The sequence below is a fragment of the Ochotona curzoniae genome, unplaced genomic scaffold (genome assembly GCF_017591425.1).
Source record: "Ochotona curzoniae isolate NIBS_2020 unplaced genomic scaffold, NIBS_Ocur_1.0 contig_4516, whole genome shotgun sequence".
In the NCBI taxonomy this organism is placed as follows: Eukaryota; Metazoa; Chordata; class Mammalia; order Lagomorpha; family Ochotonidae; genus Ochotona; species Ochotona curzoniae.
The window spans coordinates 4,063,471-4,089,132 of record NW_024466313.1 but is presented as its reverse complement, the minus strand read 5'-3'; the positions used below and the strand labels follow the sequence as shown (position 1 = coordinate 4,089,132).

Here is a 25,662-nt window from a genome sequence, read left to right as displayed (position 1 = left end):
AGTGCCCCTCTAGGCCCCTCTGCCCTGGCCAGCAGGGGGAGTGCCCCTCTAGGCCCCTCTGCCCTGGCCAGCAGGGGGAGGTACCCCTCTAGGCCTCTCTGCCCTGGCCAGCAGGGGCAGTGCCCCTCTAGGCCATCCTACATGGTATTTTTCCAGCTGTTCTGTTCCTGTTGTAGCACCCTTCCACCCCAACACTCAGTGTCAAATCAGTCAGACCCAGGTCACTAGGGAGCTTGTCAGCAGGCTCCTGGCATTCCCAGAGCAAATGTGTCCTCCCCACAAAGAGGACATCAGCCACTCCGTCCAGGTGAAGGGCTCAGATGCCTAGACCAGCACCTTAGGAAAGGGGGTGTCCCGGCAGGTGGCAGGAGCCTGCCCAGAGCGAGGGGCTGTCCACCAGCCAAGCACAGGAGTGGCCCCACACCCCAGGGAGGTTACCTGTGGTCATGACCCCACACCCCAAGAGGTTACCTGTGGTCATGACCCTACACCCCAGGGAGGTTACCTGTGGTCATGCCCCACACCCCAGGAGGTTACCTGTGGTCATGACCCCACACCCCAGGGAGGTTACCTGTGGTCATGACCCTACACCCCAGGAGGTTACTATGGTCATGACTCCACACCCCAGGGAGGTTACCTGTGGTCATGCCCCACACCCCAGGAGGTTACCTGTGGTCATGACCCCACACCCCAGGGAAGTTACCTGTGGTCATGACCCCACACCCCAGGAGGTTACCTGTGGTCATGACCCCACACCCCAGGGAGGTTACCTGTGGTCATGACCCTACACTCCGGGCAGTTACCTGTGGTAATGACCTCACACCCCAGGAGGTTACTAGTGGTCATGACCCCACACTCTAGGCAGTTATCTGTGGTTGTTTCCCCACACCCCCCAGGTAGTTACCTGTGGTCACGACCCAATACCCCAGGCAGTTACCAGTGGTCATGACCCCACACGCAGGGGAGGTTACCTGTGGTCATGACCCCACACTGTGGTCGTGACCCCACACCCCAGGTGGTTACCAGTGGTCATGACCCCGCACTGTGGTCGTGACCCCACACCCCAGGTGGTTACCACACCCCGGGCAGTTACCTGTTGTCATGACGACCCCGGCCAGCACCTTCCTGCGGGCGTGAGGGGAGGAGAAGCTGTCGGTCAGGTCTCCAAACTTACCCAGGACCAGGCGGGAGACGGCGTCTGCCAGCACCTGGGAGGGGGCACAGATATAGGTCAGGCAGAGCATGGGCAATGGCAAACATGGGATCAGGTGCCAAGGGTCCAGCCCGGTTCTGGCTGAGTCAGCAGCAGGCCGACGGGAGCAACCCATGGGGATCTACCCTCCCAAGCTGTGACCCTACGCCCTGAGCTGCCTTCTGCCATAACCACACACGGCATACCTGTTGGGAGCATGTGCCAAGGAGTGATGTGAACAGTCCCAGGCAGGAGAGGGGACAGCCAGAAAATGTGCTCCAAGCACCATGGAGCCTGGCACGGCTCCCTGCTGTTGGCACCACACTTGAGTTTCAGCGTTGGCGTGTGCTGGGCCCAGCCCGCTCACAGCCCTGCCAGCCTGGAGCCCATGGGAAGACACAGTTTCTGGGGGTGTGCTGTGGCATCCTGGGCCAATGCCCACATGGTTCCCAGGAGGGTGCCATGGCATCCTGGGCCAATGCCCACATGGTTCCCAGTAGGAGGCTGTGGCGTCCTACACTAGTGCCCACATGGTTCCCAGGAGGGTGCTGTGGTGCCCTACACCAGGGCCCATGTGGCTCCTGGGGATGTGCCATGGTGCCCCACACCAGTGCCCACGCAGCTCCCAGGGATGTGCCGTGGCGTCCCACACCAGTGCCCACATGGTTTTCGGGGGTGTGCCATAGTGTCCTAGGCCAGGTCCCCTGTGGGTACATTCCCTGTCGCATCCAGACAGCTCAGACCATGCCTGGCAGAGCAGGTGACACCTGGGCTGAGGTTTACCAAGGACCCAGGACACAATGACTCACAGTGCTCTGGGAACTGCTGGGGGTGCAATGGACCAAGTTTGACTCCCCGCCCCTCCCTCCCCCGCCAACCTGTGTGCTCTAGCAGCCACCAGGTAAACCTCAGGTGCTCAGCAGAGAAGCCAGTGCCCTGAAGGCAGCTATTCGAGCGGAAGTCAGTGGTCAGATGTTTCCTGTGGCCGTTGCCCGGCCAGCACCAGGGTGTTCCAGGGGCAAAGATGAGATGCGTGGATGACAGCCCCATTCCTGCACAGGGCCTCAGAGAGGCCGGCAGAACCGCGGTGCACAACCACCCGTGGCCCCATGGGTCAGGATGCTTTTGAACACCTGGAGGGAAAGATAACACCAGGCTCCAGAAGGCCAGGAGCAAGGTGAGTGTCCATCCCAGGGAGGCCTGGCCCGGGGCGAGTGCCACCTGCCTGGGCAGACCCGCAGGGGCGCACAGCCCTTCCCAGGGCGCCTGGCTGGCTGTGCAGGTATTCATAAACAGTCGCGGAGTGACTGTGATGCCTGTGGGACGCTATGAGGCAACAAGCCCACAGCCCGCGTGCGGTACCTGGCAGGGCCCTGGACAAGCGCCTTGCACACTCACAGCCCATCAAGGGCCAGCCCAGTCCAGCATCACACAGCAGGACTGCGCCAGGAGTGACAAGTGGTGACACCCTGGAGCTTCCCGGGCACTCGGGCACAGCCTGTGGGGGCACACAGCACCACCTACCACTCTCCTGCCCTGGACCACATGGGCTCAGGGACCCGGATGTGGGCAGGAGGAAGAGGGTAGCCACACAGCCTGCCCAGCCCAGGCCACTGCACATGACAGGTGTCTCAGTGCCCTGTGCCAACCCTGCCTACGTCTGTGTGTGAGAATGTGGGACCCAGGGCTGCGGACAGGAACCATCAATGGGCTTCATGTCTCGGGAGTGAGGCGAGCGGGGACACAGACTCCAGGGTGCCTGCTGACCGTGGGAGCCAAGCCCCCACCAGGAGCCTTCCTGTCTCTACCCTGTCCCGGTGGCTGGAGCAGTGCCCTCCCGACACTCACGCCTGCCTGGATCCAGGCTTCCCGCTGAGGACAACCCGGGCACGGCCCCGAGCCCCCACAAGGGCCTGCTGTAGGTGGAAAGGCCAGCCCTGCCTGGCCACCTAGGACCGTCACTCTGCGCAGGAGGGACCAGGCGCTTGGGGCGGCCAGGCCCCGGAGGCGAGCGGCGCTCACCTGAGGCAGGTGCAGCTGCAGCCCTTCGCTGGGGATGGGCTGGCGAGATGGCGTCTGGTCCAGGTGCAGATTGAAGACAGTGGCCAGGGCCGACTGCGCGGCCCGGGCCTTGGCCAGCTTCTTGTTCCTGCCCGAGCCCTCGAAGAACTGGCCGTCCACCACCACGGACATGACGAAGCTCTTGGCGTGGCTCTCCCCGCTCTCCGACAGGAAGTCGTACTTGAGGCCCGGGCGCAGCTCGTTGAGGATCATCACGGGGCTCTTGCCGCTGGGCGGCGGGAAGGGCGGCAGGACGGGCAGCGGGGGCTGGGCCAGGCTGGCGGGCACGGGGGAGGCGGACAGGCTGAGGTCCCCGCTGGAGCTGAACGAGTCATCCCCGTTGGAGCCCACGTAGAAGGGCGGCTCCATCTGGTCGGCCGTCTCGAAGCCGTTGAAGAGCGTGTCGGGGAAGTCGGCCTGGTCGGACGTGAAGTCCGTGTTCACGGACAGGGTCCGGCCCATGGCCAGGTGGGCCTCGGAGGCGTTGGGGAACTGGACAAAGGACCGCAGGGCCTTCTCGGCCGCGTGCAGCTTGGCCTTCTTCTTGGTGGGGCCCGAGCCCTCGAACACCTGCCCGTTGACCTCCACAGACATGACGAAGAGCGGCGCGTGCACGGGCCCCGTCTGCGAGAGCAGCGTGTACTGCAGGCCCGGCTTGACCTCGTTCAGCTGCATCAGCGCGTTCTTGGGCAGCACGGGCCCCGGCATTCTCCTCCGCTTCTTGAGGCGGTACTTGGCGTGGCCGTTGCTGCCCTCCTCCAGGGGCCGCTTCCTGCCGGCGCCCCCGTTGGAGAGCTGGGTCCCCTCGCTGGGCCCAGGTGCACCACCATCCTTGGAGGACACGTTGTCCAGGTTGCGGTTTTCCTTAATGTCCGCACTGCTGGAACCTGTGGTGCCCAGAAAGAGTAGCTTACAACGCCTTCGGTGCAGGATCTTGTAAATGCAAAATTTATAAGTTCCGTCATCTGCCTTTGTCCCTGGGCAAGTGGTGTGTGCTTAGGCCTCTGTCGGGCCCGCCTGGGCCAGACGGCTGCAGCCACCGGGGCCCGGCCCGCTGAGGCTGCTGCACCCGGGCGAGCCCTGCTCTGTCACTCCTGCAGCCGCCCTTGCCCCTCTCCTTGTTCTTTCTAGTGAGAATGCTCTGGGGCATCCAGGGATGCCTTAGACAGTGTCCAGACACTGGGGGAGGAGCCAGGGCCCCAGAGGCCTTGTCGGCCAGTCGGCAGAAGCGGCCGCAGTGCCGCCGGCAGTCTACGCCTCTCGCCCTGACCCTTCCTACTGGTGCCAGGCCATCTCAGAGGCAGCGCCCTTAAACATGCACCCCCAGTCATTCAATCGACAGACTGCACTCACAGATCTTAGGAAAGTGCTGGACTTTTTAAAAGTAATTTTTGGAGCCTATGATTTTATGGTATCAATTTAAACTTCTTCCATGGGGTCTGAATGCTCTCTGACCCGCCAGACTCATCTAGCGGTGCAGCGAAAGGAAGGGCCGCTGGGGCGCGGGGCTGCACGCGGCCAGGGCCTCGCGCTTCGCATACACCTGCCGACCTCCTCGGTGGATACAGACTGCTTTTTTCTTTTGGGATATTTGGTAGATTTTCACAGAGTTGATTTTCCTATTTTTAAGGCATTTTGTATTTAAAATGAACAAAGGGGTACAATCTGAAAGTGTTCAAAGTGTACAAAAACAAGGCTGATTCTTAAAAATGGGAATAAGAGCGAGCGTACACCCCCTCAGTCCACAGACACGCCTCTGCGAGGGAACGTGGCATCGGGCACGGGAGCCTGGCACGGCCTCACTGCCTGCAGGTGCCGGCCTCCTAGCACTAGCTTTCAAAACTGCACGTCTCCTAAAAGAACAGCTGGAAATCACAGCGCTTTCTAAAAACTAAAGCAGCTCACAGGATGGTGGCCTAGTACCTCCAGTGAACTCTGCAGGCCAGGCAACACCTAAGACACCATGGTGTGCTCCTGGGCTCAGCCCGTGGGAGGCCACAGGCTCCTGGGCTCCTGGGCTCCAGGCTCCTGGGCTCAGCCCGTGGGAGGCTGCCAGCTCTGGGCTCTGGGGTCTGGGCTCCTGGGCTCAGCCCATGGGAGGCTGCCAGCTCAGATGGCCTTAGCAAGCAGTGCCCCCTGAAGCGGAGCTTCACCAATTCCCAGGATCTCATACCGGTCAGTGTGGGCAGCTCCATGGGGACCGGGAGGTGACCCATGGTGGAGGAGGGCCCTGGGGCTTGTCCCTGCAGACAGCCGCTCTTACAGTCCTGAAGCACACACCACTTCTCCCAGGCGGCAAAGCCGATGGACTGGACAGTAAATTTTCATTTATAACATCCTCCAGCAAAAGCTCAATAGGTTACTCCTTTCGGTGCTCAAAGGAAACAAAAGGTTAGAGAGAGCGGGATGGGAAAGGGGGTCGGGAGAAAGAGCGAGGCGGTGAGGGGGGGAGGGAAGGGGCACCCGCACCTGTGCGGGTGAGGACACGACACCCTGGGCTGCCACCTGCAGGCTGGCTCGTGGCCACACGGCAGGGCACACCAGTACACACGCACGCCACACACACGTGCCACGTATCCATGACCACGCTCTTCAGAAACACAGGGTGCCAGCGCCATGTTGACAATTCTGCGAACCTGAGAAAAACACATATGGAGTCACACTGTTCCTGCAAAGCACAATTCCTCTGTGAGCAGGGAGCTGCGGTCCTGCTCGCACTCTGCTGGCAAGGCCTCTGCGGGAAGGAAGACCAGATAACAGCTGCAGGTGAGCGTCATGAGCCTGTTGGCGGGCGCTGCCTCCACGGGGCCGATGCGCTGCAAGAATGTCAACATTTGGGGCTAAACTGGGCACTCCAACACTGTGGCACTAGAACTGGCAGCTCATCTTTCCAGAAAAATCCATGCACAAGGTCCCCAGGGTCTGCACACGTGGCCCAGGGGACACGCACGGCCTCCTTCCAGGGCGTCCCCGCAGATGCCAAGTGTGACAATCATCTAAAACGGGAGCTCACCTAGCAGAGGGCTCAGCCCGTGAGAGGCCACAGGCTCTGCACATAGCAGAGTCCACACGCTGGACACAGCAGAGTCACCAGGGGAAGCACGGGGCTGGGCTCTGGGAGCGGGCCTGGGGGGAGGCCAGCAGCCCCAGCAGAGGAACACGCTGGCCGCACGGGCCCTGCTGGCCCAGTCACACCCACAGCTCAGCGCCCATGAACCTGACGGCCCAGGCAGACACCGTCCAGGGGAGAGCCAGTTCTAGCGCCAGCTGTCGCTGCAGGGAGATGTGCTCCTGCTTGGGCACCCCGTGTCCTGCCCTGAGAGCAGCGGACACCCACCAGTGACCGGAAGGCGGATACTCGTCCTCACCCCCTCTGCGCCCCAGCAGCTTTGGAGGGAGACCCTCACTGAGACACACTGCTGCATGGGACAAGAGTTCACCCAACTTCCAAGAGAGTGTGAGTGGAGTGGAGAGAGGGGCTCGTGGAGCCGCAGGTGCAGCTGCGCCCCTCTCGGAGGCCAGGCCGTGGCAGCTCCCTTTGAGGTGAGCCCTGCCACGCACAGGCACAAGGCCCCGGCCAGCCATGCCTCCCCAGAGATGCACACCCAGGCGACACCAAGGAGTACTGGGACCTGGACAGCTGAAGGGCAGTGTCCAGGTGGCACTGGCGCCTGCTGCAGAAAAGTGTGAGTTAGGCTGTGTTCAGTGCCCAAGTCGGAGGGGACAGCAGCTGCCCACAGTGACGGGCAGACTGGAATGGCAGTGGGCACGGGCATGACACCGAGGGATCTGGGCTCTTACTCATGCTCTCCTCGTCTTCTGCATCCATGGCACACGGCGAGGGCTCTTGACAGCCGGAGACCGGTTCCGTCTGGAAGACAGCAAGGAAGCAGTGCTGAGTGTGCCCTCCGGGTGCCCCGCGCCATGCCTGCCAGCGAGAGCAGGAGTGAGGTCTGTCGCCTGGTGAGCAAGGCCGTGGGGCTGCATAGCCCGAGGTGTGCCCGTCACCAGGAGCTGGAGTCAGGGACACAGCAATGCCGGCCATGACACTGGCCGGCCAGGAAGGACCGATTCCCCAGCACTCGGTCTCACACACACGGCTGGCCTGCATGCTCAGGTATCCTGCTCGGCTGGCCAGAGGCACCGAGAGCAGAGCGCAACCCGGCTACCTGGCTCCCAGGCTGGCCACACTGCTGTCCAGCTGCTGTTGCCCACCCGACAAGGTCTGCCTCCCGGCACGGAGCACGTCACAGGGTCCCAGAGGGACAGGCGGCCACTTCTGATGACCAGATCGCTTCTACACATTCTGTGTCACCGACAGGCAGATCACTGCTTTGGCAAACGGCGACTGCAGGCGTGAAGCGCAGCGCACACCTGGCGCGTGGCTCTCAGGACAACCACTGGTCCTGTTGCTGAAAGCTACACGGGAGTCTACGTACAGTCCTTGGCTCCAGAAAGCCCTGCAGACAGCGGGCAAGCACACGACTCCGCTGTCCCAGTGCGACACGCTGGTTCCCCGAGGATCACCTTGCAGCCCGCCGCGGGCCGGGAGCCTCGGGCGGGCCTCACACGGGCGCATGGCTGCCCGGCAAGCCACAGGCATGGGTGCTGCTTGCCCCACACAGGACTACTTACCGATGACAAGTCAGCATCCCGAGTGACTGCACAGCCACGCCACACAGCGCGGGGCAGACAGAGCTGATGGGGACCCCCGGCGGGCAGCTGGAGGTGACACAGATGGACACTCAAGGCTCATGCCATGCTCCTGTCCCCAGAGTGAGGTGCAGGCACAAGACAGGAGACGGCCCCTGCCCGGAGAGGAGACACCCCAGCTAGGAGCAGGCGCTCTCAGGGCCCCGCAGGTCAGCAGACAGGAAGACGCTGCAGCTGGTCCCAAGGCACTGTGGAGATGAGATCTGTGCCCAGGACCCCCACACATCACACACAGAACACACACGAGGCCACACTAAGGTGGCGAGAGGAAGGCGTAGGCATGTCAGGCCAGGACGGTGCTGGGCCAGCAGGCGTGTGCCCACTGTGGCCATCCCGACTCAAGAGAGGCCGCTCTTGGCTGATGTCACTGTCACCCTACAGTCCTGAAGGCCCGTGGCCACGACTGCTGGCCACGCCCACCCTGTGCTCCTCCCGAGAGCGGACAACGGCCCACGGATGTGGAAGCTCGTATGGGGGCAGGCGCCCGACTGCAGCCCATCCAGCCCCAGCTGCCACGGAGGGAACCAATGGGTGAAAGCTCTTTGTCTCTGCTCCGTCACCTTTCAAATCCTTAGACCTGAATACTTCAATGATGCTCTCCTGCTTTGGCCTCGAGTCTCTGCTAAGGGCCAAACAGGCAGGCCGATGCCACCTGCCAGCCTTGGGGAGGCTGGCGCACCCTGGAACCCGGGGGCACGGCGGGGGAGCTGGCATCTCACCTGCTGGGAGCTCAGAACTACCACATTGCACCCCAGCGGGCGACACACACACAGCCACGGCTTCTAGTCCACAGCTCTGTGCAGCTGCACTCAGACCCCACTGGGGTGGCATGTGGAAATGGGAGCACAGGGGGCAGAGGAGCCCCCGCCCTGGGGGAGCCACAGCAGGGTCTGCACCCTGTGGGGTGGAGCCGGGGTGCTGCCACGGGGTCACGAAGCCGACCAGGCCTTGCTGAAACCATCTCTGGGCAGGTGACAAGGGACCCTGGAGGAAACAGGGCACTCCTTGCCCCCACACCAGGCCCTGCCCCACCTCCCTGGCGCCATCTGCTGGCTGTGCAGACTCCCACCATCACTCAGATGCCCCAGACTGGGGCCCTCACCCCTTGGGGTCAGGTGCACACCCTTCCCACTGACCAGAGCGAGCCCTCATCCCTCCACGGCCCAAGGCCGCTCTACAGACCCTTGAGCTGGAAGACAAGAGCCAGCCAGCAGCCACGGGGTCAGCAGCCACCTGGGCCTGGCCACTCTGGGGGTCAAGTTCCTCCTGCACTTCGTCCTACACAGGAAGCCAGGCCAGGAAGGAGTGTGAGGAACAGTCTGTCCACATGAGGGCGCCGCTGCACGCCTGGCAGCTCCAGGTCCACCCAGGGAGCGAGGCTGTGGGGCCGCTGCCCCAGCGGACTGCCCTCGGCACATACTGACACCACCAGGCTGGGGGATCCCCAACACACTTGGACAGCAATGTTTTAGGGGGCTGCAGCTCATCCCACACTCAGGTAGACATGAAACCACCCCAAATGCAGACTGTGAACTCCACCATTCTAGAACTTTTCAGACATGATGCCAAGTCCCACTCAGATTGCCTTTAACTCCGTGAAACAGGAAACAGCCCCAAATCAATCACTCCTGGCCCAGCTCCAGCATGACGCGGGCTGCCTCCCGCCGGGGTCACACTGACCCCAGGTGCAGGCCAGCCAGCAGGACCCTGGGGTGCACCACCTTCTCCAAGGTGTGTAGGCAACACCCCACAGCACACGATGCCCGAGTGACTCCCCAGGGTTAGTCAAAGGCAGCCGGCCCCTGTGACCGCGGGAGGCCGCAGCAGACATGGCTCATGTCCCAGATGAGAGAGAAACTTCACACGGACGCAGCCGAGTCCTGTGCCCCACGAACCTGGGCTGGGACCCGCACACCGGCTGTGAGACGAGGTGTGACCACACCAGGGCGCCTCTCGCCGGCCGCGACTGTTAGGACTCCGGCCCCCCTCTCTGGCTGTGGCTGTTAGGGCCCCGGCCCCCCTCTCTGGCTGTGATTGTTAGGGCCCCGGCCCCCCTCTCTGGCTGTGGCTGTTAGCACCCCGGTCCCCCTCTCTGGCTGTGGCTGTTAGGGCCCCGGCCCCCCTCTCTAGCTGTGGCTGTTAGGACCCCGGCCCCCCTCTCTGGCTGTGGCTGTTAGGGCCCCGGCCCCCCTCTCTGGCTGTGGCTGTTAGGACCCCGGCCCCCCTCTCTGGCCGTGACTGTTAGGGCCCTGGCCCCTCTCACCTGCCGCGACTGTTAGGGCCCCGGCCCCCCTCTCTGGCTATGACTGTGTTAGGGCCCCGGCCCCCCTCTCTGGCTGTGACTGTTAGGACCCCGGCCCCCCTCTCTGGCTGTGATTGTTAGGGCCCCGGCCCCCCTCTCTGGCTGTGGCTGTTAGGACCCCGGCCCCCCTCTCTGGCTGTGATTGTTAGGGCCCCGGCCCCCCTCTCTGGCTGTGACTGTTAGGACCCCGGCCCCCCTCTCTGGCTGTGATTGTTAGGGCCCCGGCCCCCCTCTCTGGCTGTGGCTGTTAGGACCCCGGCCCCCCTCTCTGGCTGTGATTGTTAGGGCCCTGGCCCCCCTCTCTGGCCGTGACTGTTAGGGCCCTGGCCCCTCTCACCTGCCGCGACTGTTAGGGCCCCGGCCCCCCTCTCTGGCTGTGACTGTTAGGGCCCCGGCCCCCCTCTCTGGCTGTGGCTGTTAGGACCCCGGCCCCCCTCTCTGGCTGTGATTGTTAGGGCCCCGGCCCCCCTCTCTGGCTGTGGCTGTTAGGACCCCGGCCCCCCTCTCTGGCCGTGACTGTTAGGGCCCCGGCCCCCCTCTCTGGCCGTGACTGTTAGGACCCCGGTCCCCCTCTCTGGCTGTGACTGTTAGGACCCCGGCCCCCCTCTCTGGCTGTGATTGTTAGGGCCCTGGCCCCCCTCTCTGGCTGTGATTGTTAGGGCCCTGGCCCCCCTCTCTGGCTGTGACTGTGTTAGGGCCCCGGCCCCCCTCTCTGGCCGTGACTATTAGGGCCCCGGCCCCCCTCTCTGGCTGTGATTGTTAGGGCCCCGGCCCCCCTCTCTGGCTGTGACTGTGTTAGGGCCCCGGCCCCCCTCTCTGGCCGTGACTATTAGGGCCCCGGCCCCCCTCTCTGGCTGTGACTGTGTTAGGGCCCCGGCCCCCCTCTCTGGCCGTGACTATTAGGGCCCCGGCCCCTCTCTCACTGGCTGTGACCGCATCGAGGCCCCATCTCCCTGTCCCCCAGTGTCCACCTCAGAAGACGCCCTGGCGTGGAGTGACCCATGTCATCTAGGTTCAGAGGCCCTGGTGTGTCAGGACGAGGGGCAGGAGTGGCGCAGGGTGACTGCCTGAAGTGAGAGCCGTGCTCCACTCTCAGGGGCCCCGCGGGAGCCACTGCCGAGTGGGGACAAGCAGGGGCCTCCAAGGGGGTGTGTTTTCCTCACAACTTCTGCACTTACTCGTGCTGCATTCCACAGCAGCCAGAAACGCAGACAACACATCAAGCCCTTGACCGCCAACAGCAGTCCTCACTGAACCCGAGGCTCGGCACGGCCACTCACGGGGAGACGGTGCACGCCTGGCTTACACCCCGAGCTTCCTCAGCACCCCGACAGCTCCCGCCTTCCGCCCAACCTTTGTTCTGTGCCTTTAAGAACAGGCTATTTGTGCAAAGGATTATAAATAATTCATTCCTCCAGTGCGTGCTTACAGTATATAAAAATACTTGCCTTTCACTACATGGCATAATTACTGCTTCAGTGCTACGGCACGTTAAAAATAGGCAGCCATAAATTACACCTAACTTAGCAACAAGGGACTGGAGTCTCTCGGGCTCCCGCAGGCTGGCATGAACATTGTCTTCCAAGAAACCCAGGTTACAGAGTGCCAACGTCATGTCACTGCCGAACTTAGAGACGGCTGCGGTGGAAATGCAAGGTACATCATGGGGTACAACTGTCGGGACACTAACCTTGACCTCAGGACACAGGCATGGAGAGGAACCCTGACCTCAGGACACAGCCATGAAGAATAATCTAGGCCATAGGACACCCCATAGAGTGTAGCCTTGCCCTTGCTTTGCCCACTCTGCCAATGAACCAGGAGAAGGGCATAAGCTGAAGAGAAAACAAAACCTCTTCCAGTCTCTCTGGAACCATGGCCTTCCATCCCTGACATCAGAGCAACAAATGGAAAGCCCAGTGGTCAGACATTGCGTGTCTCCACGCCGTAACACAGTGACCCCAGCCGCTCTCCTGCTCGCTCTCATCTGTGACGCCTGCGGCCCCGACGGCTCCACGCAGCACCCAGGGACTTTAAGTGGACAGAGCAGAACCACTGGTGTCCAGCACCTTGCAGCCACCTTGCCTGGACCCAGGAAGCAAGCTTCACCATGAGCGTTCCCATGGGAACCTCCCACAGCACACCGAGCTCTGTGGGGCATTGGCATCTGGCCTGGCGTGAGCATGGGGCACGGCGTTACCTGTGCCACTCGTGACGCCCACCTCCCACAGCACACCGAGCTCTGTGGGGCGTTGGCACGTGTCCTGGCGTGAGCGTAGGGCACAGCGTTACTTGTGCCACTCGTGACGGCCACCTCCCACAGCACACCGAGCTCTTTGGGGCATTGGCATCTGGCCTGGCGTGAGCGTGGGGCACGGCGTTGCCCGTGCCACTCGTGACGCCCACCTCCTGCATCTGGCCTGCCGGCGTCCGGCTGCACTCCCAATGCCAGCTGCCTACAGACGTCCCCTGTGTGGCTCCTGGCTTTGCCCTGGTCTAGCTCCAGCAGCTGTGGGCACGAGTGGACTGAAGCAGATGGGGGTCTGCCTCTCCCCCTTCACGTAAGTGGATAAACGCTTAACAAACATGTGTTTGCTTCAGCTCTCCTCTGAGTCCCGACACACCAGCAGCCCCACGTGCTGGCAGCCTTGTTCTCATCACCCAGAAGATGGCAACAGCTGCCGCTAAAGGCTTCAGGCAGGCCTGGCCTGGCACCAGCCACATGCTCCTGGAACCCAGATGGCTCTGCACCCGAGAGCACCGGCACCAGGCCACCCATCAGACGCCCCGTGAGGTGAGCAGAGGCTGCGTCCTTGTGAAGCTTCGGGCCATGCACGTCTGCACTCACCTGGCAGTTCTGGTCCCCAGCAAAGCTTCCTTCAGCACGAGCGGGCCGGGCTGAGATCCCAGCAGGACCAGGTCGAACCAGGCAGGCGCCCAGGCGCGGCTTCTCCAAGCCCGGGAGGATCCCCACTCCACAGACGGCGCTCTGGGTAAGGAAAGGCCCAGTTACTCTGCGAAGAGTCTCTCCATTGTGTCAGAGGTGAACCCTAATGATAAACACTTCCCACTATAAACACCCTTCCAGGGGATGCACTGTGGCACAGGACAGTAAGCCCAACCCCACGTGAGCGCGGGTTCAAATCCTGGCTGCTGCCCTTCAGATCCGGCTCCCTGCAGCTGCACCTGGGACCGCAGCGGAGGATGGCCCAAGGGCTCGGGCCCTGAACTCATGTGGGAGACCCGGGTGACACCCCTGGCACCTGGCTTCAGGCTGGCCCAGTTCCAGCTGTTGTAACAATTTGGAGAGTAAACCAGCAAATGGAAGATCTCTCTTTGTAGCTCTGTTGTTCAAATAAACAAATAAATAAATAAATCTTTTTAAAAAGCATCTTGCTGAATGCAAGTCTAAGTAATTTTAAGTAATTTTTACATGCACTGGGTGACAGCCACATGCAGTTCTCCTCCACCAGCACCAGGGGGCCACACACTAAGCAGAGCCACAGGCTGACCCGCTCCTGCTCTGCCAAGGCCCTGCCCGCTCCACCTCCACCCGCCCGGGCCCTGCCCCTGCCCCTGCTCCACCAAGGCCCTGCCCGCTCCACCTCCACCCGCCCGGGCCCTGCTTCAACTGGAAAACCACATATGCCAACCTCTGCCATCACACACTTCAAACGGTTCATGGAAATGGAATTAGAAGACATCTTGATTTTGGTGGAAAACACTTGGAATCTGCGAGAAAGGTTTCCCAAACTTTCTGTGGCAAAACAAATCTCCCTTCACTTGCACCTCCCGTGGACTTGGCGCAGCACCCTGGTATGCTGGAACATTCCTCCAGAGAAGCAAACGGACGCCCAGACGGAGGGCAGGCCTGGGGAAAAGGGGGGCTCCCCCTACAGAATCACGGAACTGTGGATGAGGCCACGCAGCCACGAGGCTCCAAGCCACACTAGTGACCGAAGCAGGGCCTCCAAGCCCAGAGCATGCTGGGCACGTGCCTGGTCTGGGGCCTGTGTGGGCATCTGCTGGACAGGCCATGGCTGGGGCTGGCACTGGCTCATTCTATCCTGGCACGGCAGGCCCAAAGGCCACACCACCCGTGGTCATCTGTCCAGCATGGTACCCTTCCAAGGGAATTGCCTCATTGCCACACGCGACCTTGGTCTCCCACTGCCAATGCTGCCCCCCATCAGTGCCCCCACCCCGTCAGCAGTGCAGCTCTGAGACTACCTGTGGGCCAAGGTGAGGTCCACCTAATGAGGTGACCCTCAGCCGCCACAGGATCTGGCTGGCCCCTACTGCAGTTCCAGTGGCCACCAGGAAACACCAGAATGCTCTAGAAGCCGGAAACACTGAGAGCTCCACCTGCCCAAGGGAGGGAGCCCAGCTGGAGAGAATGGCCCCGGTGCCCACGGTGACAGAAGCTGGGGGTCCCCACCTTGAGGTGGCACCCTTGGGGTGAGGGAGTGCACACAAAGACAGGTGTTTGCTAACAAGAATCTTGGGGCACATGGAGTGGCAGACGGAGATGCAAGAAGCCTTGCTCACGTAGGGAGTGAGCAGAGCAGGTGCGGGAACAGGCCAGGCGGCGCGGCCAGGCGGGCTGAGTGGTAGGGCTGACAGCATGAGGCCGGCCCGAGGGTGCACGTGCATCTCTGAGCCGGGCACGTGAGCTGCAGCAGCCCTGGGCACACAGCACAGCTCGGCGCACCGGGGCTGGCCGGCATGACGTGCCGGACACAGAGATTAGTAACCTGAGCAGGACATGGCTAACCAACGTGCTGCTAAAGAAGCCACATGACCGGGCACTTGGCCTCTTGGCTAAGATGTTGGCTATGTAGCCCTGCCCCATGGCAGCAGCCCTTGCCCGGCTTCTGGCTCACACAGACCCCGGGGGCAAAGGAGCAGTGCCACCAGGGAGTGACCGGCTCCCAGCTTCAGCTCGGCTCGTCCTGGACCGTCACGGGCATTGAGGGGTGCTGTGTGTATGTCTGTGCGTGTGTCTTTAGCTCTCAATGTAAACAAGTTTAAATGACACACTGAAAAAACTTCATGGTAGAAAACAGGAAACGTTCAGGGCTTAAGGCCAAAAGCAGCTCAGCTTCAACCTGGGTGGGATGTGAAAGTGGCCAGAGGGAGATGGATGGCCCTGACGCTGAGCCTGCGTGATGACACGGACATGCATGTCCAGGACAAGACAGCCTCATAGCAAGAAGGAAGGCAGAGCATGAGCGAGACCAGTGTGAGATTGCTCTGCAGGGCAGGCACCGGGCACGGGCCACATGGCACCGGGTGCAGGCCGCGTGCTAGCAGCAGTGGGGACACAGAGGGAGGTTGAGGCCAGGCTGGGCTCGGGGTGGGCAGGACCGTTGTTCCTGCTCACCGGACAGGCCACTGTGACCGCGTCAGTCCCCCAGCTGTGCACTACACTGGTCTCTATGACATGGCGCCTGTGCCCGAAGGGGCTGGCGCACCACCCTGCCTCTCCCTCGGACTACGCCCTCTGGGGAAAGCACCCACCCACCAGGCCTGAGCAGGTGCCAGCCATGCCCCCACCGGCTGGCAGGAGACTTCGCAGACAGGCCCCAGGAAAGAGAGGACTCCCTAGCCGGGACGCGTGGAGCTCAGCTGAGCTGCTGGAAGCACTGAGCACAGGCCCAAGCCTGCCAGCCTCCAGGGTGGCAGAGTGGGTGTGGCTGTGGCCAGTAAATTTCCAGAAGGTTCTCCAGGTTGAATCCTCCCTGTGAAGAGACACCACTGGGACACCAATGGGAGACACCGCAAACCTCATTCCAAAGCATTTCCAACCTGATGCAAAAAAAAATTTAAAAATTCAACCAACCAAAGTGAGTCAACCTGAGGAAGCCCCAGACATGACAGAACGGGAAGAAGAAAGCAGAAACCAGTCCCTGGGGGGCACGGCACGCCGGAGCGCCCCGGGAAGCTCTGCCCGGCACCCAAGGAGACGCAGTGCCAGCGCACAGGCTGGCCTCTCTCATGCTCGCTCAGCCTCTGCGCACGCGCGCACACACACACACACACACACAGAGCAAACACCGCACAGTAAAACAAGCACACACACACAGACCCCACAAGGACGCGTGCCCCCAGGGCACACCACCACGGGGACCTGCCAACGCCCACGGCGGGTGAGCCCAGAGCCAGGGACCCAAGATCGCAGCCAGCACGAGGCCTCCACAGATGCTGAGTCTGCAGCAGAGCACACGGAGTGGGGAGGGAAGCAAGCCCAGGGGCCACGGTCTGAGATCCTCAGGGGCATGAGCGGGGCTGGGGCCAAGGTTGTCTGTGCGCCCAAGCCACTCTCACAGGGGAGAATGACAGCTCCGCGTTGACCTAGCCTGCCTGGCACCCGAGGCTCAGCTGCGATCCACTGCCACGACGTCCTGGAGCTGACAGCGATGCCAGCTGCTCTCAAGGCATTCTCTTCTGAAAACAGCATCTATGCACCAGGGAGCCAGGGCGCTCCCGCTTGGGGTAGACGTGGGTGCCACGCGGGACGGAGGCCAGGGCGCTCCCGCTCGGGGTCAGGCAAGGGTGCCACGCGGGGCAGAGGCCAGGGCGCTCCCGCTCGGGGTAGACACGGGTGCCACACGGGCAGAGGCCAGGGCGCTCCCACTCGGGGTAGACGTGGGTGCCACGCGGGCAGAGGCCAGGGGCACTCCCGCTCGGGGTAGACACGGGTGCCACACGGGCAGAGGCCAGGGCGCTCCCACTCGGGGTAGACGCGGGTGCCACACGGGCAGAGGCCAGGGGCCACTCCACTCTGCACGCCTGCTCCAGGAAGCAGCATGGCACGAGCTGTGCTGCACGGCTTTCCGGGCCAGTAATAGTAACCACATTGATTGAACGAGGCAACTGTGTCTCCTTTCACAACGATATTTATCACAGTGATTTAATTAGACGTGGGAAGCAGGGCTCGGCTCTGCCAAGGCCCGGGCACGCTCACTCCCTACCTTGTAGGGGAATGAGAGCGGTGCACCCTGAGCACAGGCAGCTCCTGGGCAGACAGGAACACAGGCCTGCACACCAGAGATGCCGACAGGAGCCTGCGGCTGCAAGGCAGAGCTCCAGGGCCCCCGCTGCCTGGCCGCGGGTCTAGGAACCAGAGCCCCCAAGTACGTGCAGGAGCTGGGCACAGGGAGGGATGCAGCGGGGTCCCAGCCCCTGCACCCAGAGGGGCCGCTACGGCAGAGACAGAACGGCCAGGTGGGATCTGTGTGCCAGGGAGGGTACAGGCACTGGGAGGAAGCCTATGTGAACAGACGAGGCTGCAAGGCAGCATTCCGCGAGGGCAGCTGAGGGGCAGAGGGGCCCAAGGACCCCAGCCCGGTCATGAGGATGATGCCAGAAACGAGCCCGGGACTCCAGCCCCTCCCAAGAGCAGGTGGGATGTTCCTCGGGCAACGTGTAGAGACCCACAGCAGGGCGGGCACCAGCTTTGGCATGGCTGTTACCTGCTGCTGTCCGCTCCTAACACCCCCAACAGCTGAGGCCAGCCGGGGTGACCCTAGCAGCAGGTATTTGGATCAGGAGTCCCCTGGAGGGGGCAGGGACCAAAGAACTTGGGCCATCCACAGCTACTCCCACATTTGGTGTTGGCAACAAACTAGAACCAGAACCCACATGCTGCGTCGAGGTGGAGGGCCAGGCAGTGACGTGGCCAGCGCTCCACAGGCCCACCTTGGCGCCAGCACATTAGCTGTGCCAGTCACAGTCAGCCGACACCAGGGCCTCCAGCATGGCTGGTGTCGGCTGCCCCAGTGAATGCAGAGCCTCCCCCAGGACAGGCAGGGAGCAGCACCACAATAAAACGGACTCGGGGTCCCAAGCTCCATCCGGCGGCTGGAACGAGTTTCCTCCCACGGGAACGCCCGGCCGGGCTCAGGGACGTGGGAGGCCGATGCAGAAGGAAGATCACGCAGCAGGCAGTGTGGCGACCAAGACCCACACTGGAGCACAGCAAGTCCCATCTGCCGAGACCACAGCCACAGGCCAAGCACACTCACAGGGCTCGGCAGCCAGGGAGCCAGGGGGTGCAGCACGGGCTGTCCGCTCTGCAGGGAGGGCACACCCGGACAGGTGCCTTCCCAGAGGACCTGGAACAGCCGCACATACCTCACACGGTGGCAGCAGTGACCTTCCCTATGTTAGGTGTGAATGACACATACCTTGTCACGGTAATGCCTCCTAAATTAAACTCTCAGCCAAAAACAATGACATGAACAGATATTACAGGTGATAGGATGCGCAAAGACCACCACAGCTGATCACTGAGAACCACAGCCCAGATCGCACAGAGCCACAGCCTGTCACAACCTGAGTCACACCGTGTCACAGCCTGTCACAGCCTGTCACAGCCCGAGTCACAGCCTGTCACAGCCTGTCACAGCCCGAGTCACAGCCTGTCACAGCCAGTCATAGCCTGTCACAGCCTGTCACAGCCTGTCACAGCCCGAGTCACAGCCTGTCACAGCCTGTCACAGCCTGTCACAGCCCGAGTCACAGCCTGTCACAGCCCAAATCACAGCCTGTCACAGCCCGAGTCACAGCCTGTGACAGCCTGTCACAACCTGAGTCACACCGTGTCACAGCCTGTCACAGCCTGTCACAACCTGAGTCACACCGTGTCACAGCCTGTCACAGCCTGTCACAACCTGAGTCACACCGTGTCACAGCCTGTCACAGCCTGTCACAGCCCGAGTCACAGCCTGTCACAGCCTGTTACAACCTGAGTCACACCGTGTCACAGCCTGTCACAGCCTGTCACAGCCCGAGTCACAGCCTGTCACAGCCTGTCACAACCTGAGTCACACCGTGTCACAGCCTGTCACAGCCCGAGTCACAGCCTGTCACAGCCAGTCATAGCCTGTCACAGCCTGTCACAGCCCGAGTCACAGCCTGTCACAGCCTGTCACAGCCCGAGTCACAGCCTGTCACAGCCAGTCATAGCCTGTCACAGCCTGTCACAGCCTGAGCCTCAGCCCTGGCGCCCTCACTTCCCCAGGAGTGGCTCACACTCTGAACGTGCTGACAAAGAACTCGGAGAGGACAGCCAATACGCCCCAGTTGGGGCTGGGAGCAAAGCAGCAGCAGGCGCGGGGTCCGGGCAGCTGTCTGTCTGCCCCCCCACCAACGTGGCCTCTCTTGGGGTCTCCACATGGCCCACACTGGGCCCCCTAAGCTGCATGGTTTGTCCAATTATGCCCCAACCAGACTTCTTTTTTTAAAGGCAACTCTGGCTTCCATTGAAATGTGCTGTGTTAATTTTTGGAAGTGCATTAGTGGACATTATTGGAAATGCTTTATAACCAGAGAGGAAACGTCCCCCTCCCCACACACACTCTCAGCAGCCATAGGCTTTATGGGAAATCAAAGCTTTTGGCAAACATTAAAACAGCTCATTACACAGGATGGGTCTCGGCCTGGCTAGACTTCGTGGTTTATCAACACTGAAAAGGAACTGAATGCTCAGAGAGAGGAGAGAGAGAGAGACGGAGAGAGGGGACAGAGGAGCAGAGAGGGAGAGAAAGAGGAGAGGACGAAAGGAGAGGGAGAGAGAGAGAAGGCAGGAAGTGGAGACAGAGAGCAGACGGGCAGAGTGAGGGCACGCGCTGGCCCCGCCGTGCTGACAGGCCCACGCACCTGCCCAGCCCGACAGGAGGCCCTGGGGTGGCCACACGTGGTGAGGGACCAGGCCCCAGTCCACAGACACTCCCTCAGGCCCCACCCGTGCCACGCTTGTCTACCCTTTGCCAGACAAGAGCGTTCCTCAAACAAGTCACGGAGACAATGGAATCAAATGAGAAGTTTGCAGGAATTAAAATGTGCAGCAAAACAGAAAATTCACGGAGAAGGGTCACTATGAAAATACACTCAGATGCCAACGAAAAACGGTTGCAGCAAAACAGACATTCTCGAGCTGCACCTTCTGTGCCATGAGCCACATGACATGTCTGTGGCTGTGTCACACGGCCGGCGGCCTTCAGGGCACGCGGGCGGGGGGACCTGCTCTCCCACCCATCACACAGCACGTGGTCTGCTGGGACCAGGGGAGCGACAGGACGCATCGGTCGGCCCTGGCACCTGCTGGGTCCTGTGACAACCAAGGTTCCATTATTCCACCAGGAATGTCTCACTGCCCTCAGGGAGTGCATTTCTGCAATCACAGCCTCAGTCACCCAGTGACAGCGAGCGGGCAGACCAGTCACAGCCAGCAGGACACAGCCAGTCACAGCAAGGGGACAAGGCCAGTCACAGCCAGCAGGACACAGCCAGTCACAGCCAGAGGGACACAGCCAGTCACAGCCAGCGGGACACAGCCAGTCACAGCAAGGAGACAAGGCCAGTCACAGCCAGCAGGACACAGCCAGTCACAGCCAGCAGGCAAGGCCAGTCACAGCCAGGGGACAAGGCCAGTCACAGCCAGGGCAAGGCCAGTCACAGCCAGGGGACAAGGCCAGTCACAGCCAGGGCAAGGCCAGTCACAGCCAGGGGACAAGGCCAGTCACAGCCAGAGGACAAGGCCAGTCACAGCCAGTGGGCAGGCCAGTCACAGCCAGGGGACAAGGCCAGTCACAGCCAGGGCAAGGCCAGTCACAGCCAGGGGACAAGGCCAGTCACAGCCAGCGGGCAAGGCCAGTCACAGCCAGGGGACAAGGCCAGTCACAGCCAGCAGGTATGCCCAGTCACAGCCAGGGGACAAGGCCAGTCACAGCCAGCAGGTATGCCCAGTCACAGCCAGCAGGCATGGCCAGTCACGGGCGTGAAGACACACGCAGACCCACACACAGGCACGCAGGCTCACACAGACACGTGCAAACATGCAGGCCTCAACACACACCAGCGTTTGAAGTCACTTCAGCATGTTCATGGATAAATGGAACAAAAGTTCATTTTGATGGCAAGTTTTCTGGAACCCGTAGGTTTCTGCTAAAACTTGTGGAAAGGCCTGGCATGCGTGCTTTCGAAGCGTTCCCGTTTCAAAGGCTCCGTTTCCAACTCCTTTGTGCAGACACTGGCGCCCCGTCCCCTGGAGAGCCTGCCTGGTACGCCAGAGGACGTGCGATCTCAGCACACTCTCCTAAACTGACTCAGAGCCGTCTGTAAAAGGAACAAGTGCAGAGAACCAGAAGTTTCTGAGAATAGAACAAGTACTTCCAAGAGTGGAAGGAAGAATTAAAAATCAAACGGACCCAAACTCCAGGGACACTTCTGCAGCTTGAAGGGTAAAAACGGAGCATGGAGCCCGCAAAGTCCCCTGGATCCAGACCCGACTCGGCAGCCCTCCTGCCTGCGCCGCCTGTGCCACTCGGCAGTGGTCCTCGGACACGCACAGGACCCCCGCATGTCTCCCCACAGCACAGCAACTTGAAAGCATTCAGTCAGGTCACTTATTAAGTAGTCCAAGTGTTATCCAGTCATGCGCCACCGGGCACTACAGCCACCAAAGCCACCTACTGGACAGCGGTCCCAGGAGACAACCTCAACTTGGAAAAAGTGATGTGGCCACCGTGGCTGGGCAGGGCCACGCCTCAGCTACCCTGCTGGCCATTGGTAGCAGGTGGCAGCACTGCCCCGCCCCCTTGCAGAAAGGGAATGTGTAGGAAAACTTTGCAACCAAATTTGACAGAAATGTCTCCCGCTGTCCCCACTGCCCTCTGCCAGTGACCCCAGGGAAGCGCAGCACACAGCTGCTCACCGCACGGCCCCCTGCGGCCCAGCACACAGCTGCACCTGGGCAGCGTGGAGAGGGGGCGACAGCCAGGGCCTGGGCCCTACACACTGCCCACTGCCCTTCTCCCCTCCACCTGGGGCAGCCATGAGGACATGCCAGGAAGGGGTCTGCTGGGTGCTGAGACCGCGTCCACTCCACAAGGGACAGAAACCAAGGGCCAAGCCCAAGGCCCTGCCCAGGCACCACCCCACCACTGGGCTCAAGGCTCCGGGGACAGCAGCCCTGGCAGTGAGCAAAGCAGGAGAAACATGCGGCCAGGGCCCACCACGGGCAGCTGGCGCCCAGTGGCGCCCACAGCACTGGGTCAGCCTGGGCTGGCAGTGCAGGGACACCTGGTGGACACAGAGGCATCTTCTCCAAAAACCTAAAGGAATTCTCAGAAATCGTAGTCTAAAGAACAAGTGGACAGCTGGGGCTGTTTCGGCCCTCAGTGTGAGTGTGGTGCTGCGGAATGGACACACCCTCCCACATCAGAGGACCCCGGCCTGAGTCCCGCGCTGCGTCTCATTCCAGCTTCCTGCCAACGCACACCCCAGCAGGCAGCAGGGGACAGCTCCGTCCTTGGGTGCCTGCCACCCACACAACAGGCTGCAGCCTGGGGCCCTCCTGACTACAGCGGGCATTTGGGGAGTGAGCCAGTAAAACTGTAACTCTCCCTCTGAAATAAATGAATAAAAAAGGAATAACATTTAAAAAACAAAAGAATCGCCCAAAGGGAACCGAGGCCTCAGCAGCAGCTTGGCCTGTGTGGCGTGCTACACGACCCCAGCAGCCATTCTGGGGCAGAGCAGGCGGAAGACCACGGAACGTGGCTGGCCCACCGCAGGCGGAAGACCATGGAACGTGGCTGGCCCACCGCAGGCGGAAGACCATGGAACGTGGCTGGCCCACCGCAGGCGGGAGACCGTGGAACGTGGCTGGCCCACCGCAGGTGGGAGATGGTGGAACACGGCTGGCCCACCACAGGCGGGAGACCATGGAACGTGGCTGGCCCACCGCAGGCGGAAGACCATGGAACGTGGCTGGCCAACTGCAGGCGGGAGGCGGCGGAATGCACCTGGCCCACCGATGGACTTCAGAGAAAACGGACAGACTTCCCAGAAACAAAGCAATACCACGAGTGACATGCCCGTGACCAGGAGAAGGGGTGTAGGGGTGCTGACGAGACACGGAAGAGCAGGAGGGTCCCCCAACACAGCTGCCCCAACCCCAAGCCCGCGCTGGCCACACAGAGCAGGCGAGCAAGCAGCAAGGGTGGCAGCAGCCCTGAGCCAAAGCTAGAGATGGACTCTGCCTGGCGCAACCCTCCCCTGGCACCCACGTGTGTGTCGGACGTGTCCTACCCAGCAGAGCCCCAGTGACGGACACCCCGGGCCACTGTAGGAGGGGTGGCGATCCTGTGGGAGAGAAGGGCAGGACAGACCACAGTGCAATCTCCCACGAGCCCATCCACAAAGGCCAACGCAGGGGCAGTCCCAGGTACAACACCCCAAAACAGCACATCAGTGACCGACTGCTCTCACAGACAGAAGCAGCCGTGAGGTCAGCACGCACAGCAGACACTGCAGCCACGCGGAGCGGAGGCATGCACTGTAACTCGGCATACCCACCGCGCCAAGGGGCACTGCCACTCAAGTTCTTTAACGCACATCCTTCAACAATTCAAATGAGTGTTTTCATGAATTTCCATTAGTACAATCAACTTGGCAATTTTCTCCAAAAATACCCCGTGCTCGTGGAAAATGACGGGGAAGTGGAGGGGAAGGGAGCAAGGCGGCCGAGTTTTGCCAATAATGACCACCCGGCCGGGCACAGGTACGCCTCTCCCTGCTCCTGGCAAGAGGGTGGCTGGGCACAGCCCTCTCAGAGGGTTCCAATGGTCACCAAGAACAGGCCAAAGACAGAGTAAAGGCCCCACAGCAGCCTCAGACACCATCACTGCATTTACACACCCACGTGTCACGTGCATGGCCCGCACGCATGCCCAGGAGCCCAACCCCAGAAGATGCAGTCGCTGACCCCACAGGGCGAGCCACGTGGCTCACACAGTCAGGACAATCCATCCACTTGATCACTCAGAACACAGGGGTCACACCACGAAGGTGGCTGTCACGGGAAGGCCGAGTGGCCCGGCCGAGGAGGACAACGCCACTACAAAGGGCAACATTAACAGGTCACGGGTCTCAGTCGCTGCTACTCTCACTTTCACAGGATGTTATTTTATCCTTCCCGCTATGTGTCGTCTGCGAGCAGGTCACGAAAGCCCACGGCAGGTCTTCTTGAGCCGTAATCCTCAGGGGGTAACCAGCACCCCGAGTCACCTGGTTCTGACTGCCCAGCAGCTGCGCTGAGTCTCCTCCACATGCCGAGCCACTCTGGGAGCAGGTGTAACTCAGCCAAGAAGCAGACAGTTCAGGCCTCTGGCTGTGTCCGAGTCTGGGCAGCAAGTTTATGCAGTGGGCGATGACACGTGGGCATGCGCCTGCCGGAATGGGTTTATCCACGCTGCTGATAGAGCCACTGCCACAGGCTGCTTTCTGCTCACAGCTCTGACTTCACTCCCGGCTGAGGCCCAGAGGCCCTGCCTTCCCGGAGTGACCTCCAGAAGCCTCTTGTGGGTGGGATGAGGTCACATCTGTCCCTTCGTCCCAAGTCTCTGCTAGGACATCAGGAAGGGCTGAGGGATGGACAAGGCCAGGGCAGGCTGGCTCGGAGCCACAGGCTGCAAGCATGGCCCAGGGCAGCCGCCCACCCCAGGCCCAGCAGCTGCCCACCCCGGGCCCAGTGGCCACCCAGCCCCATGGGCGTGCTCACCCCAGGTCCAGCAGCCGCCCACCCCAGGCCCAGCAGCCACCCACTCCGGGTCCAGCAGCCTCCCACTCTGGGCCCCATGGCGTGCCCACCCTCCCAGAACTGAGGCTGGTTCCCAAGGAACGTTTGGGTCCCCTCAGACCTGGCCAAGCCACCAATGAGAATGTGGCATATGGGGAAGGCAGGGGAATGGAGGGCTTCCCTGCAACAGACCAAGGGGCCACAATGATGCACAGCAGCCTCTGGTCCAGACACCAGACTCTGGAGGACTCTTTAGAATCCCACACCAGCCAAGTCCTTCACCCTGCTCGGGAACATGACTGTGAGGAACCCAAGGCTGCAGTCAGCCGTGGGTACCATGGGGAACCCAGCACAGCGTGCCTCCGAGGCCACAGCACAAGACCCCTACCAACCCTAGTGTACCCCGCCGAGGCTGTGGGGATGCAGAACAGCCCTTCCTGGCCACTCTGCACTGGAACACAGCTGTGTGCTCACACTGCTGCCAACGGTGCTCTGGGCACACGCAAGGCATTGTACAGAAACCCCACGACAGAGGACGCTCGGGCCACCTGGCGCCTCATCCACAGAAAGTCAACCCTGCAGACCATGAGCTGGGCGGGCTGCTCGTGCACTGTCCACCAAGAGCCCGCTGAGGGGGCCCACAGGCTTCCCAGGACCACCCAGCACACAGCTGCGGGGCAGGGGGCACCGGGGACTCGCAGAATTCAGGATAATGAGGGGAGCGGGTCCCAGAGTTCAGGTTGAGGGGCACACGCCAGCTGCACCACCCGCAGCAGCAGAGGCCCCCTGGCCCGACCCAGGTAGCTT

The 25,662-nt window shown here is 61.7% G+C and overlaps 1 protein-coding gene across 1 annotated transcript in view; it reads right to left on the bottom strand.

Annotated features, from left to right (window-relative positions):
• Positions 1–13,180, bottom strand: part of ADARB1 (adenosine deaminase RNA specific B1) — a 34,715-nt gene extending 21,535 nt beyond the window's left edge. The window contains exons 1-4 of the mRNA XM_040986595.1: positions 13,117–13,180; positions 7,055–7,124; positions 3,215–4,140; positions 1,094–1,208 (exon numbers count right to left, since the gene is read on the bottom strand). Of these exons, the coding sequence (XP_040842529.1) occupies positions 1,094–1,208; positions 3,215–4,140; positions 7,055–7,082 (1,069 nt within the window). The 5' untranslated portion in view covers positions 7,083–7,124; positions 13,117–13,180. The remainder of the gene's footprint in view (positions 1–1,093; positions 1,209–3,214; positions 4,141–7,054; positions 7,125–13,116) is intronic.
• Positions 13,181–25,662: the final 12,482 nt, after the last annotated feature.